Source organism: Rhinolophus sinicus, chromosome 4, assembly GCF_057876585.1.
Source record: "Rhinolophus sinicus isolate RSI-liver-muscle chromosome 4, RSI-T2T, whole genome shotgun sequence".
Classification (NCBI taxonomy): Eukaryota; Metazoa; Chordata; class Mammalia; order Chiroptera; family Rhinolophidae; genus Rhinolophus; species Rhinolophus sinicus.
The window spans coordinates 118360810-118377112 of NC_142504.1; the positions used below are offsets into that span (position 1 = coordinate 118360810).

The following is a 16303-nucleotide window of genomic DNA, read 5'->3' on the forward strand; positions in this document are numbered from 1 at the left end:
GTGTGGGGATCAAAAGGACCCCCTTGGTGTTATCAGCACCACGCTCTAACCAACTGAGCTAACCGGCTGCCCCCTCTCTGGAATTATTTTAAATAATTTCAGATTACTCATAACTAGTGTGTAGAAATACAATTGGTTTTTGTATACTGATCTTGCATTCTGTAACCTTGCAGTGTTGGGAGGCACGATGCCATCCATTTTCCCCAGTGGTTTATCACCACTGTCCAGGAGGGATGCTGACACAGGAGGAAATGCCCCAGGGGTCTTCTGGAGAGATTTCAGGTTAGGAAGAGTCCCCTCATCCAAACTGAAACTCTCAAAATAGCCCTTACAGATTCACAGTATTTGTAGTTTAAATGTCCCTTTGCCATAGTGGCTTCTCCACATCCTGTTATCAATAAGCCCCCAGAGGGACCACTGGGCCGCTGGGCTGCTTAGTTATCAAGGACAACAGACGTAGCACGACTTACTTCATTGTTACATCAAAGCAACATTTTTGTCTTTGACATGATCAAGTGTATGGAAACAACTTAAGTCATAAACATGTGGTATCGAAATCATATTAAACCTACACACAACTTAAGACCTGCTCTGCTCTTAACACGCCCCCAGGATTCCAAGCCCTGAGGTGTGCAGTCCCGACCCCCCAACCTGCATGGGAACACCCCCGCTCCTCACTCCGGCCATGCTGAAACCCAGACCAGCAACTTTCCCCACCACGCAGGCCCTACACACCCACGGCCCAGGCCCCGATCCTGGGCCTGGGGCTTCTCCAACGTTACTGAAGGGGGCCCCATCCCAAGCCCGGGCCCGGCGACCACGGGCACGCAAGTGCACTTCCGGTGCGACCCGCCACCACTTCCGCTGCCCTCTAGCGGGGAGCTAAGGTAGGGGGCGTGGCCAGGTCCAAGGGGCGGGGAAAAGGCTTGGCCAAGGCTGGGGTCAGAGCTTGCTGGCCCCGGGAGAGGCCGGACGAGCGCGGCACGAAGCGCGGCGTGGCTAGGCACGAGGGGGGCGGGCTGCGGCTGCGGCGTGGGCTGGGGCGAAGGCCGGGGCCTGGAGCCGGGGCAGCGGACAGCGGTCCGTGACAGAGGGCGGGGCCTGCGGGCCCGGGGCGGGGCCTGGGGCAATTTGGGGCGTGGTGGGCAGGTGGGAGGGAGGATGCTGTGGTCTTAGACCTCCGGCGGTCCTTGTCATGGACTTTCCCAGGAAGCTGGGTTCCACCAGAGCGTCCCTCAAATCTGAGGTCCTTTTAAAAGGTAAGCGTGCCCCTAGGATGTCATGGCGTGGGCCGGAGACTGGACCGAGCTCTGCCGCGTGGGCGTGGCTGTGACCCCAGACCTCACGTGGGATTGGTGGGCCGCGTTAGAGTCCTAACACGCATCCTGACCCGCATTTCAGGAGCCTAAAGGATTTAACAGGGAAAACCCAACGTTGTTATTATTTTATACCTGCCGCATTTGAGAGGTTTAAAGTGGCTTCAGGGACTCTGCTAGAAATTAAAGGTCAATTTATACAGGTATTTATTTTTCTGAGCTATAGGCAATGGCAGATTAAGCTTTAAATGGGTAAAATACAGGTACTCTCTGTTAGGGACGGCTGGAGGAATGAATGAGTCGCGAGCGACCAAAATTGGTCTATTAGAATTTATTTGGCGTGTTTGAGCTGCGGGAGGTCAGGCTAGAAAAGATCATAACCTCCCCCAGCAAAAAGGGGTATGGAGTTTTATAGGTGGGGGTAAACAAAATTGTTCCCCCTTCAATGTGTCAGGGGGTTTTTGTTGCCTTGTCTCTACAAACAAAGGGTTTCAGGGCATGACCAAGCCCTCCTGCTGGCTCCACACCCTGGCCCCCAGGCCTCCGTCTGCCCAGGCCCGCTGATCACAAGCCCATAGGAGACAAAGTACAAAGCAAGACAGGGTAAGATGATTTCTACTTTCCTGGCTGCGTCTCCAGGCCTAAGGCAAACAGTAACCCAAAGGTACAAGGTCTAAAGCAGGACAAAGATGGCTTTTAAGATAAGAAGCTTCCTGTTCCTGGCCTAAATATGGCCTAACACTCACATCAGATTTTAGCTCATAGTTTATTCCCTTACAGGAATCTAGTTTTTTAGGAGTGTAGCACCTGTTTTTGCTGAGACACATTGTGGTTTTAAATTATATTGGGCTTGTTGATACCTAGTGACTAAAGAAACATCACAAAAGATGAAAACAGTTCAGTTTTCATTAATCCCTAACTAGCAAACAGGTCATCAAGGAATCTGTGAACTCTGGCGTAGCTGAATCTTTTAGGTCCCCTTACCTAGCCATGTACTGATCAGGTAAGTTTCCGTGCTAAGATAATATGCTAAGGATGATAAGAAAGCAGAGGGGCTTCAGCCTCTTTTCTGAGTCTCTTGTGCACAATTTGGGCCAGGAGTCTGTGTGAGAGACAGAGAGCAAACAATTTTGATTTTATACTCATGGTGGGGGCAGAAAACTACTGTAGGTGAGATGAGAATAGACTTTGAAAGGAGTTGGAGAGAGAAGAGGGCAGGTTTGGCAGGGAGGGGAGACAAAAGCCAGCTGGTGCTGATTTAAGGCAAGTCTTGGTACATTGGGGAAGTGAGGGTGATTTGGGGTATATTAGACCCCCTTGTCAAATATTAAGAGTGGAAGATGTGTGAGGAATAGGATTTTAAGGAATTTCACTGTGTTTTATGAATTCAGTCTCCCTCTTTGGTGTAATTTTGTTTATTTTTAGAGACGGGTAAATATTAATATCTGAATTGCTCAGATTTAAACATTAGTAACTTGCATGCACTGAAAGCTTATAGTTGACTCTCCGGGCTCTGCATGTTATCTCTGTGGGATATACTCAAAAGGAGTCAGGAGGCTTTAGCTAGAAATAAGTGAGGAAGATTTATTCAAAGGTCTTGGGGCTTGCAAATTGGCAATACCCAGAGCGTTCCAAAGGAGCAAGAAAAGAAGACTCAGTTCTGCATTCTGAGCCCCTAGATCGGTCCAGGATGATACTCATCAGATGTCCGGTGGTCTAGACAATGGAACATTTCCTTTCTGAGGTCGTCAGATGACTAACTGAAGGTTTAATGTACATGCAGGCATTCACGCACAACACAGTGATGTGCGTCCAGGTGTGGGCGCAGGCCTAGGAAGTTCAGACATTTGGGTTGTCAGAACCTGTCAGCAGGAGTGATGGTTTCCTTACGCCACAGCCCACTTGAAGTTAGTAATGTAACAGCTTAACCACAGTGACTCCATTTTATGTGTCTTCCTCACCTCTCACTCTCAGGGCCACTGTGCAGGGCTGTCGGTCGCCCTCACCTATCTTTGGAGGAAAGTGAGTTTCAGAGAGAAGCACAGCCGAGCAGTTGGCCTGAGCCCTCCCGCTTAGTTCTTTTCATTTGTCCTCTTCCCTGCCCTCACCCCGTCTTGGTTGTTTCTCTTTCTCTCTATCCCCAAAACTAAAACATACTTTTATTGGTCGCATTTGGTTTTTTTGTTTTCCAGTTTTGCTTTTTAAATTAAAAAACATATTCTTTATTGCTCCGCCCCTTTTGCAAATTGAAGAAGTCCTCGAATCTCCGTGGCTCTGTCCTTGAGTCTCCGTGCCCCACCCCCACCCCCTTGGACCAGCACAGCTGTCACAGGGCCCCTGGGGTTGCAGAACCAGTGGGTCTGCACACCTCGCTCCCTGCCCTTCCTCCATGACTACTGTGTAAATGTCAGTGATACTTGTCTTTTGAAGCAAGCTGTTGGAAGTTTATTTTACTTTATTTTCTTTTCTGTGCCTCAATTTTATAGCGGCTTTATAAGAAGAAAATCCTGAATTTAGAGCCTTGGATCTGTTGAAGGCAATTTCAAAAACAGTAGTTTTTTTAAAAAATTAAGCAGTCATTTTGCAAGAAGAAAATACAAATTTTTAATCTATTTTAGCAGTATAAATGGAACCTCATGATGAGAAAGCACACAGCAGTTAGAAAATATATGTCTGAATTATCACTCTGTTAGGCAAAACCAAAGCTGTAAAATCTGATTTTTCCAAACTTCACGTGTGGGTTTATCTTTTAACTTGGAACAAATGCAAGTAACTGATGGTACATCCACTGCATTGCATGCTCCTTCCTTGCCAGAATGTTCCCAACCTACCCCTCATGTTGCTACTGCCCATCCAAGAACATGTCCCAGAGGCGCACACTACTTAGTTCTCTTTATACAGAAATTAGGGGAGAAGAAGGAAATGGGATCTTTGGGTGTAACTATAACACACTTCCTGTTATTATTACTCCAGTTGCATCAAGAACTCAGGAGAGCTGAGAGACCACTGACCAGCCACAGGGCTGTGCCACAGCAGATAGATGTCCAAGCCTTTCATAGCCACCGACCCCTCTGAGCACAGGGCTGGGTGCCAGCAGCCAATATCTAATGTTCCTTTCCTGGACTCCTGGCCTGTGACTGGAGGTGGTCAAATTCTATGCTTGTGAAAGGAGTTCCACAGGGATAGAAAGAGGCAGAGAAAGGTGGGAGCCCAGTCTTTGCCTAGGGCTCCCTCTCAGCCTGGTTGTGAGTCTCCTTCCTGCTCAGCATGTACAGCAGCCAAGAGTCCCGGAGTCATGGAGTCACGTGGGAAATCTGAAGCCTGTGGTGTGATGCGTATATGCATTGCCCTCCAACCAAGGTCAATGGGAAGTGAAAGATAAAGCCTCTGTGTGAAAATCAACTGAAGTCTTATCTTGAATAGACCTCTTTTAATCTTTTGCTCAAAGTCCAAAAAAGGTTTTAACCAGTTATGCTCTGAGCTTTAAACCAGTCTTAAACATTTTAAACAATGTTCATAACCCAAAGATAAAAATGCATTAATTAGCCTCAATTCTTGAAACACAGCAGGTTTTCTTTTTGGAGGAAAGCTATAAAATGTTAAAGATGTTTTTAATTAGTAACAAGAAACGTAAAACCTTATTTAATTCATTTGGCAGATGATAACAAATGTCTTTTATTTTCACAGTAGAAAATGCTCATGTTGATGTAAGAACTTCCAAACCTGTAGAGAATTTCTATAAGACTTTATTTGATCCAAAATTCACAACAGTTGCTGAGAGGCAAGATCGCAAATGCTCCCTGAAGGACAGTTTGCAGCTTCATTTTTTGCATTTGGAATCAAGAAGGGAATTTGAGGAAGATTAAATGAAAGTGGGAGAAAGCAGGTGGGGATGGATTACAGGACAGCTGACAAAACCATGTGTTCTCTTGAAGATGGTTACACTGCAGGGGTCTGAACCTCATGAATAGGATTAATCTGGCATCTCAAACCTGTGTGAGCCCAGAGCTGTTTCATGCCAAGGTAATCTTTTACTAAAAAAGTTACAGGCCTAGGTGTGACCACCCACCTACCATGACCCACCGGAGTCTGGAATTTATGGTCAGATCACCCTGTGAGGTGACTTTCCATAGAACCCCTTTTTTGTCCACAGTCAATTTTATTAGTTATTTATTACTGCATACATAACAAATTATCCTGAATTTTAGTTGCTAGGGAAAAAAAACACATCTGTTATCTCCCAGGTGTTAAGGTCAGGAATCCAAGACTGGCGGACCTGGACAGTTCTGCTCAAGGTCTCTCTAGAAACTTGAATCAGATGTTGCGCAGGGCTGCAGTCATCTGAAGGCTGACCTGGTGGTTGGTGGGCGTCTTAAGATCTGCTTCCAGCTCACTCAGGGCTTCTGCACAGGCTGCGGAAGGAATGAGAGAGGGGGAGAGAGGGAGGGGAGGAGAGAGGGAGAGGAAGGGGGGAGGGAGGGTGAGGAGAGGAAGGGAAGGAAGGGGGAAGGAAGGAGAGACGGAGAGGGAGGGAGAGGAGGGAAAGTAGAGGGAGGAGGGAGAGGAAGGGGGGAAGGGAGAAGAGGGAAAGGAAAAGGGAGGGGGGAGAGGGGAGAAAAGGAGGAGGGCGAGGAGAGGAAGAGGGAAGAAGGGAGAGGGAGCAGTGACCACCCATTGCTTCTGTCCTGTTCTCTTAGCTAGAAGCACACTCCAGGGTTGGGGTCACATCACCATGGTGGGGCGTAGCTACCAGGAGGGTGTCACTGGAGGCAGCTCAGAGGCTGCACCACAGCTGAAGGGCAGGTGAGTCAGGGAGGAAAGTAGGCATGATGGGACATTGCTACCTTCAGAAGTCTGGGTCTATTGTCTTTCAGGTTTTCTAGGAATTTACCCAGGACCTGAAATGCATCCTGGTCTTATAATTTAGAAAACCTGAGGAGCAGCAGAAGCGCTCACAGGTGGTTCCCTTAAAGACTGTTTTGTCTGCAGAGGTCACGTTTGTTGTTCCGCAGGTCATGGGAGAGCAGGACCTGCCAGGGGTTCTGGTGTCTGCACTTGAAGGCCCAGCTGGGGTGTGTGAAGAGCATGTTGGAGACCTACAGAAACACTTCAGGCTCATTACAATGCAGGAATTTATGGGAAATAAAACCCAGCTGGGTCCAAAGATTCACGCTGTGTATATCTGGGGTGGAAAGCCTGCCATTGACCGGGAGCTTCTGCAGGGCCTGCCTGCCCTCAAGATTGTTGCCAACTCAGGAGCCGGTCTGGACCACCTGGACCTGAAGCTCCTCGCCAGCTTTGGCGTAAAGGTGGCCAACACACCATGGGCGGTGTCCAGCCCCACGGCCGATATGGGGATGGCCTTACTGCTAGCAGCAGCCCGGAGAGTCGTGGAAGGTACGTGGTGTTGAGATGCTGGTTTTCCAGAGGTCAGATGACAGACATTTAACAACACACATGACAGAATAACCTCACCTTCAAACTGCAAGTCTTTCTGTCCTGATTTCTGCCCAGTGCACCCAGCACTTGGGGATGAAGCCCGTCTCGGTCCCTTGCAGCAAGCCTGTGCCCAAGCCCAGCATCTGCCTCACGGTGGCCGTTTTCTCCCCACCAGGTGCTACTCATGGAACAGGTGGGAAGTGTGTGTGGTGACATCATTGCAGCACCACCGTGGAAGTGCATGTGGGCCTGGCACTGGCCAGTCGTGGGCATGCTGCCCTGGGGCGAAGGCCTGCAAGTGAGTAGGCAGAGTCCCACCTGCCCACTCACTGGACACCCCTGGAGTGTCCCCAGGAAAGGCAGTGCAGGAAGTCAGCACTCGCCCATCCCGATGGAGCTTGGGCATGAAGGGGCTGAGGAAAGAGAAGCAAGAACCAGGCTCTTCTGTTTCTGTGTGTGCTGGTTGCCACTCCTAGTCACACACACATGCAGTCAAACATACACATACATGTGCAGTCACACACCTGGTCACACAATCACACACAGTCACACGTTCACACAGTCATACAGTCACAGACGTGCAGTCACACATGGTCACACAGTCACACACAGTTGCACACATCCAGTCACACACAGACAGTGCGGTCACACACATGGTCACACACAGACATACATATGCAGTCACGGTCACACAGTCACACATACAGTCACACACACAGACACGTGTAGTCACACACATGGTCACACAGTCACTCACACATAGTCACACACAGTCACACAGACACATACATATGCAGTCACGGTCACACACAGTCACCCAGTCACACACATACAGTCACAGACGTGCAGTCACACATGGTCACACACAGTCACACATTCACACAGTCACACACATACAGTCACACACAGACACGTGCAGTCACACATGGTCACATATAGTCGGTCACATACAGTCACACAGACACATGCAGTCACGGTCACACAGTCACAAACAGCCACACACACAGTTACACACATACACAGTCATACATACACATGCACACAGTCACACACATACAGACACCCACCCCAAAACCAACACATTTTAACCAAAACTTCCTCCTGAATGGGAAAGGAGTTGCTATTTTCAAGCATTCTGCCAGGAGGTTCTGTTGTGAGGACGTTGCCGTCTGTTCCCCCTTTTTCCTTTGCAGAAACCTGATTGTTGTCAGGATAAAAAGCCTGAGAGCTGTGGTCGGCCACCAGCATTCTCTACCCTCGTAACCTTGTCAGAAGGTCCCAGGAAGGGCTGTGGGTTTTCTGCGCGGTACCATCTCCACTCCCACTGTCACGTTGTGTACCTTAGGTCATCAGTTGGCCATCTCACCAGATACAGAGAAGTTTTCCACAAACTGGTTGGGCCAGGAGGTGACAGGGGCCACCCTGGGCATTGTGGGCATGGGCAGGATTGGCTACAAGGTCGCTCAGAGGGCCAGGGCGTTCGACATGAAGATCCTGTACCACAACAGGAAGTGCAGGTAGGACTCGCGAAGTGGGCTTGGAGGGCATGGGGTGGCACTGACACCATCGGTGACTTAAATGTGGCTGGATGTGGATCCCTCCATGTTTCCTAAGATTCCCTGGCTCTTTCTTTCTAGAAAGTTAGGGCTGATGGTACAGAAAGGGACCATGGTATTTCTATGGTTGCCTAGAAACGTGGCTGTGACTTGTTTCCACTGAAAAAGTCACCAGAAAGATTTTAACTCACCTATAATTGTTCTTTTATTTCTCAAGTGACTTTTTGATCATGGGAGATGCTATCCACACCCACTGAGCGATTGTACTGGTTCCTTTAGTTCTGAGGTATATGCTCATCCACTCCCTTATTCATTCTGAAACCCATTTCCTTTCATATGCAGTTCAGCCCAACACACAGTCCTACTGACTCCATGTCCAAAACAACCCTCAGATCCGCTTGTTCTCTCTCACTTCATCTGCACACATCCCTCTATGGAGCTGCCTGTCTGCTCTTGAACTCCAGCCCCCTCTGCAGATGGGCCTGAGGACGGCCACTGGGCACCAGCTGTCAGTGGCTTCCCACAGCACGCTGAATGGAGCTGTGCTTGGTGCTGAGCTGGGAAATGTTACATGCGAACCGTGCCCTTTCTCAGCCACTGCATTTGCACAGTGAACAGTGGACTGGCTTAGGCAGCTGTCACAGCTTCAGTGTGATGAGGGGCAAACATGAAGGCCGGGCTCTTCCAGGACTAGGTGTGGGATGCGGGCAGGGCGTTCATCTTCCCTCCTGGCAGTCCCCCCCCAAGACTCGTGTTAGGAGAGACTTCCTAGAATTTTTGGTTTCGTGTCTGTGTGGCAGTGGCAGCCACCTGGGGTGCTGTGGCCTCCTGGAGCTTGAATTTGCGTTGAGTAATCAGCTGTCCGGGGTGGCCAGAGCAGGGGTTCAGATTGGACCCAAACAGAATGCACCAGATCCTTGGATCCTCGCTTTCTGTTTGACAGAACATTCCCAGGCCCTCTCCTGTTTGTTTTCTGGAAACTTTGATGTGTTTCCCACGTCCTGTAATGCTCTGACATGTCTGACGCTCGATCAGGCTTGTACCAGACTCTAGTGTTCCAGGTGAGTGAGAGGAGGCGCCCGGCCTCAAGGAGTTTTGGGTCCGGTGTGAAATCCTGCAGACGCCAAGGGCTTGCTTGGACAACCCAAAGGTGCCCACGGGGCCTCATGGCTGAGTCCTAGCCCCACATGGAGGGGAGACGGAGGCCCTGGCTCCCCTCAGAGACTCCTTCCTGGGGTGACTTGATGAATTTCTGACTACAGAACGTGATTTTTCTTCCCTGTTCCCTTCATAGGAAGTTGGAGGAGGAGGAAGCTGTTGGGGCCACATACTGTGAGAGGCTGGATGATCTGCTTCAGCGATCGGACTTTGTGATGTTGGCCGTGAGCCTGACGCCCCAGACCCACGGCCTGATTGGAAGGAGGGAGCTGAGGCTGATGAAGCCCACCGCCATTCTCGTCAACATTGGCAGAGGTACCTGCTCCGCTTCTGTGTGGCCAGGTGGCTGGACAACCATACAGGATAACCCCTCATGGTCCCAAGCGTTTGCTGTGGACTTTTTCCTCGAGGGGCTGAAAACCCCACTTAGACTAGACTGGGGGAGCATAAGTTAAAAGGATTTTACTTTCTATTTAGAAATATTTCTGATTTTTATCTTCACATCTTTTGGTCTTCAAATTAGTAGCAAAAAGAATGAAAATCTGCAATGTGGGGGTTTTGGAATCCAGGTTTGGGCAGGTACTTTGGGTAGAGGTGTTTCACAGTTTGGTTTTCTAGGTGCAATTAAGCAAAATTTATGGGGATGAATTTTCTGAGCCTTCACTTTGAAGACTAACCAGTGTTGGCATGGCTTTGACGTTTAGGTAGTGTGGTTTGTGTTTACACACAGGAGGTGGTATAACCTAATATCGTGGGGGGCTAGTGTGGCATTTATAAAGACTCAGAGTCCTCTGGACACCGGCAAGTGACAGCACACTGACGCCAAACATCCTGGCTGGGCCTTCTCGGGGTTGGGGCCGCAGGGCATGAGACCTGGTGCTGCCAGCAGCCACCCGTGTCCCTCCTCCGGGAAACTCACAGGGCTGAGTTAATGTGTGAAAGTTGTCTGAAAATTCGGACCCTCTAGCTGAGCAAGAAGCACGAGTGCATTATGTGCTTCCGGTGACACCAGCAGCCAGGGAACATAGTAGATTCTGGAAATAGAGAAACTGGGGGAGGGGAGAAGGGAGAGGGTACAGGGCTGCCGGCAGGCAGGACTCCTGGGCTAGAGGACAGGGTTCCCTCCCACATCTGCCTACTGTGTGCGTTTGAAATGACAGGTAGGGAGCACGCAGTCTTAATGTGTGTATAATGCGTGTGATCTATGTGTAACATATGAGGTCTGACAATTAAGTTCATGAACTCCTCCTAGAAAAAGTGCTACATACCTCACTTCTGAATAGCACTATGGTCACCTTCGAAGTACTCCCCTTGGGAAGCTATGCACTGATGCCAGTGCGTAGTCCACTCTTCAAAGCAATTTGGGAACTATTTTTCTGGAATGGCTGTCAGAGCTGTCGTCGTATTACCCTGGATGTCATGAATGTCATCAAAATGTCTTCCTTTCAATATTTCCTTGATCTTCGGGTAAAGAAAGAAGTCATTGGGGGTCAGATCAGGTGAGTAGGGAGGGTGTTCCAATACAGTTATTTGTTTGCTGGCTAAAAACTCCCTCACAGACAGTGCCATGTGAGCTGGTGCATTGTCGTGATGCAAGAGCCATGAATTGTTGGTGAAAAGTTCAGGTCGTCTAACTTTTTCATGCAGCCTGTTCAGCACTTCCAAATAGTAAACTTGGTTAACTGTCCAGTTGGTACAAATTCATAATGAACAATCCCTCTGATATCAAAAAAGGTTAGCAACAGCATTGCAACAAGTTTGTGAACATAATTGTCTGACCTTGTACGTGATGCGTGTAACATGTGATATGTGTGTAACATGCAGCGCATGTGTAATGTGTGTGTGAGCTGTCTCCACTGGAGCCGCATGGTCTCAGTGGGTGTGATGCCTGTGCCCTGAGTGACTGTGGGTCACTGTGCTCCGTGCCTGCCTGACTGTCACAGGCCACCGTGTCAGGCCTTTGATGGCCCCACACGTGTTGCAGTAGTAGCTGATGTGACCGAGGTCTTCCCGGTGTCCTCCTTGCCATGGTAACCGCAGAGGCCTTGTGTCGTTGCCTCAGGTCTGCTAGTAGATCAGGACGCACTACTGGAAGCGCTTCAGACCGGGGTCATCAAGGCGGCGGCACTGGATGTGACACACCCGGAACCCCTGCCCAGGTGATGAGCCACACAGCCCACAGCCCCTGGGGTGGGCATGGCCCTCAGACAGCCGTGCTTGGCCAGGAATGCAAGGTCTCGGCCTGGGAGGGGTCTGTGCAGGCAGGCCTGGGGACAGGCTGGCCTCTGCTGACACCTCCAGGGACGGGGCTCAGTGGGCTTCGGCAACAAATAGTCCCCCTCCCACTGACCCTGGTCTGCTCTGCAGCATGGAGGCCAACTTTGGTTTTCTTCCCTTTTACTAACTGCCACGCATTCTAAAACAATTCCTCTCTCATCTTAGTCTTTTTTTCTGAGGCTAAATACCTTCGAGTTCTTCAATATTAGCCTAAATAAAGGCATTTCTAGACACCTCCTCATTGGGACTGTCCTCCAGCTCTTCAGTTTTAAGGACCTCTCAAGAACCGAACGCAGTATTTGCGTTATGACCTGGGCCCTGCAGAAAAGTCACCCAAAGTCTATGTTGGCAGCACATGCTTTCAGAGGCCTTGTGGCACCCTTAGCTCATTACGTTTTTAGTTAGCTAAAACTGAAATTATTATTCCTTCAATTGGTTTTTAAGTGTATGTGTGGAATTTTACATTTATTTCTATTTAATTTCATTTGCTTCTGTGCTTTGACCCAAAGATCAGGCTGCTATGGCTAGAGCCTTGATTTTGTCATTTATTTTGAAATCTTGATGCTGTCATCCTTTAAACTAGCTGTCCCACGGTAGCTTTCATTCCTCCAGCTTTGATTTCTATCCAGTAAACAAGTTACAGTCAGCTGAATGATATTAGAACCAAATTTAATATCTAAATTTATCAAGATTGAACCTAGAACTTACAGACATTTATGAGAAAAATAATTTATTTAGAACAGTGTTTCTTAGAAGGTTGTCTAGATCAATGGTTTGGTCTGTGAAGTCAAGATGTGATTTACCTTTCCACTCATGTTTTCTGAAAAGTATCATAGAGTTTTCCAGAGACAAATGACATGCATGACTCTTAGCTAAAGAAATGTGTGCTTCTGTATTACTGTATTAACTTTTTTTTAGTTTTAATTTCTAATACAGTATATGTTGACAGATATAACGCACGTAAACAAATGGTCTTTGTGGTTTTCAGATTTTAAGTGTAAAGACATTCTGAGACTAAATATTAAAGAACCACTAATCTAGCCCAAAAAATAATTTCAATATAAATTAAGAAACATGAACATTTTAGACAGTTGTCCACTTCGAAACCTAGAAGTCACATGATCACCACTGTTGCCTACTCTGCTAAAATGAGCTTTTCTTTAGATTCACTAACAAGTCCCAGGGCCAATACCTGGCTTAAAGCCCAAAGTTTAGTTTATCCTAATAGGTGGTGTAGGTGGTGTGCTCCCAGTGTCCCAGGTCAACTCATTTTTGTGGCTGAGAGATTTAGCAATTATTTTTGGAATAGATTGATCTTTAGATATCCATATTAATTTCTAATCTATGTATCAGATATATTTAAATTTTCATCTTGATTTTTGGGGCAGACATTTTGTTGCTGTTTACTGTAAAACTTTTAAGTAAGAAATTTGGGATTATTTAATCATACTACTTAAGTGTTCTTTGTCTTATAAAGGGATTTACTACAAGATTATTTTAAAAAGAAAAAATTCATTTGCCAATAGAGTAAGGAGCCCCCAACATCACCTTCAAGTTTAATGATTTGCTGGAAAGACGCCCAGGAAAGCTTTTCCACTCATACTCATAGTTTATTATAGTGAAAGTATACAGATTCAAATCAGCAAAGGCAGGCAGTGGGTGGGGTGCATCCCAGGAGACAGCAGTTGTCCTCTCCCAGTGCAGTTGGAGGGGCAGCAGTTACGACTTCCGCAGTGATGTCTGACAACACACTTGAAGTATTTCTAACCAGGGAAGCTCTCCCAAGCCTTGGCGCCATGGAGGACCTCCATGTCTGACATTTGCTAGTTGGTCTCCAGTCCCTCCAGAGGTCAGAATGATGCAGAGTGGCCCAGGGCTCCAGGTCAGCCAAAGCAGGCATTCACCATGAATGACTCTTAGCATTAGCTGTCTGGCTTTCCTCATGGCCCCAGGGACAAGAAGACACTTGTCAGGCAGTGTGTCACCCAGAGCCTGTCGTTGGCAGGTGCTGGGTGTGACGCTCTGGGCCTGTCTGCAGTCAGTCCTTTACCCCATGGCCATGCCGTCTTGACCAGAGCAATCTTACAGCAGAATGCCAGGATGTTCCGGAGCAGCTGCATGTACTGTAGTATTTATGTGACGGCTACAGCGAGACTATCAGTAGGACTGCCTGGCACGCGGAGTAGCCAGTGAGGCAGGAATAGATTTAAAGCAGCAACTAAACCACCCTATAAGGCCATTACGTACTTTTTTGTATTTTGTTCTAGTTTGCCCACTGATCTACCATTATTTGGATTTGTGAAGTGCTATTTAGTGTATAAATTAGCTGCTGGTTAGCTAAATCTAGTTTTTGCTCAGGCCAGTCGTTTCCTATTGGTATCAGGTTCTGAGGAGGCTTTAACTCAATCTCCCAATACTATTGCCCTCAGTGTCGGTATTATTATAGGACGTATTTACACGAAGCAGTTAAATTTACCAGCAATGCCAGGGTTACACTGTATCACAATATTAGTCATGCTATAATTCAGTTTCATTACATAACAAATCACTAATAATTACAGAGGTATTTGCTGTGCCTTCTCAACAGAATTGGCTCTTGCCTATATACCAGATGTTATTATGGACAGGTATTGTTACAATTGGCCACGCCAGTTATCTCTGAGTTCCAAGTCCATTGTCACGAAGCCAGTAACCCTGTTTCAGTTCACAGCCTCCTCCTGAGACTGGTTTCCAGTATGTGCTTTTATGTAGTAAGGCCCACCTCCTTCCATGAGGAGGGTGAGCGTTATTCAGAATAGTTCTCACCCCTGCTAAGTGTACTGCAGGATATGTCTTACTTGGATCAGTCCCGGGGGCTAGGGCAGTCATAGTGCCTTGATATAAGTTACAAGTGCCCCCAGAGATTTCCATAGGTTTAGGGGTCTGTAAGATTCCCAAAGTGTGCCCCTTGAGCCTCAGTAGCTAGGGTGGAGGGTCATTGTCACGTGGCCACTTGGCCTGTGTATTAAAATAGGAGGCCCTGTTGGGTCAGGTTACAGCTGTTTCCCATTGTTGGGTTATAGTGTTATACATCATTGTTTGGTCTGCCTGACCCACTTCACTAAAACCTCATTATCTGTCGCGTCCAGCACAACACAGGCAGTGAGAGAACAAGAAGGGGCAGCGAAAGGTTAAGAAAGAAACAGAAATCAAGAAAGTTTTGAAACAGGGGCCAAGGGTCTCACAGCCTCAAAGGACTGAGAGCCCCGAATCGGGCCACCTTGTGGCTCATATTGATGCACATACAAGGAAGTAACATTGTTTTTACTACTGTCTGTGAGTCTCATACACCATACCAGAAAACTGGTTCAAACCAATCACCCTTGTCTGTCGAAAGTCCCATGATGTATAAATAATTATTGTTTGTACCTCCCCAGGGGACAAAACCTTTATGTTGAAAACTTACTGAGATGGAGAACTGATGTTATCACTTCCCAAGCAGGTTGTGGGAAGGAATACAGCCACATAGGCAAAATCTCTCCTTAGACGGGGGAAAGTGGAGGGCTGTGCCCACCTCTTTCGACCCCGTTGAGTTCTTCTTGTGGTCCCCACGCGACTGTGCCTGTCTTAGGTCGTTCCGCTCTTGAGGAATCTTACCCATCATTGGCTAACCAGCCATCCTCCGGGGCCAGAGAGACATGAGGTGTAAGCACAAAGGTGAAGCAAAGTCCCTGAAAGGATCAGTCTCACAGACTCTTCCTTCTTTTTAGGGGTAGGCACGAGGGGACAGACGGGTAGGCTGCTGCATGACAACAATTATCTTTACAGGCTGACTTCCATCCTTGCCTTCTTCCTGGAAGAGGACTCCCTCTACTCTGCTAATTCTAGTTAATAAAACTTTTTCCCTCTGAATGCTAGTCCTCAATAAAGGTGCATTCAGCTTGTCCTGTGATGCTAGGACCAGAACCTATCTCCCCTGAGGCCCATTTCTGTCTTGTGAGCCCGTGTTTAATCCACTAGCATGTTGTGCCATTCTGTACTAATGTCCTGGATGCAGTTAAGGTATGTGTTTTACACCCAAAAATGTAGGGTCCCACATACTAGGGTAAGATGAGTGGTGGTCACAACTAGGTGTAACTTAGCATATGCCATAAGGCCTCCTGGACCTTCCCCATCTCAGGGTGGGACATGAAACTATAATATGAAGTTCGAGAGACAAAAAAGCTCTGAATGGTTTCCCTCAATCTGTATTTCAGAGATCATCCTTTGTTGAAATTGAAGAACATCATTCTGACCCCTCACATTGGAAGTGCAACTCATCAAGCCAGACTACAGATGATGGAAAACATGGTTGAAAGCATCCGGGCTTCTCTGGATGGCCTTCCCATTCCTAATGAAGTGCTACTTAAATGATTTATGCAGGCTGAGAATGCAGAGGGATGAACACATGGCAGACTAAATGAAAAAAACTATTATTTTGTGTATTTTATTTCTGTTAGAGTCCACTATGTGGATTGGTTTACTATTATTTTATCTGGAAAACTTTAAGAATAGTAATGATAGTTGCCATTTATTGAG

The 16303-nt window shown here is 47.6% G+C and overlaps 1 protein-coding gene across 3 annotated transcripts; it reads left to right on the forward strand.

The window, feature by feature from the left end:
• The first annotated feature begins 924 nt into the window (after positions 1-924).
• LOC109437020 (uncharacterized) lies at positions 925-16197 on the forward strand. Of its 3 annotated transcripts, XM_019715923.3 has the most exons (7): positions 1134-1259; positions 5004-5339; positions 6329-6713; positions 8101-8272; positions 9606-9784; positions 11532-11628; positions 15982-16197. In XM_019715923.3, exons 2-7 carry the CDS (start codon positions 5280-5282, stop codon positions 16136-16138), a joined length of 1050 nt encoding a protein of 349 aa, XP_019571482.2. In that variant the 5' UTR covers positions 1134-1259; positions 5004-5279; the 3' UTR covers positions 16139-16197. The 3 variants fall into 3 exon arrangements, with proteins under 3 accessions (XP_019571500.2, XP_019571482.2, XP_074195884.1); XM_019715941.3 differs by lacking the exon at positions 5004-5339 and having other exon boundaries at positions 925-1259; XM_074339783.2 differs by lacking the exons at positions 1134-1259; positions 5004-5339 and adding an exon at positions 1773-1919.
• Positions 16198-16303: the final 106 nt, after the last annotated feature.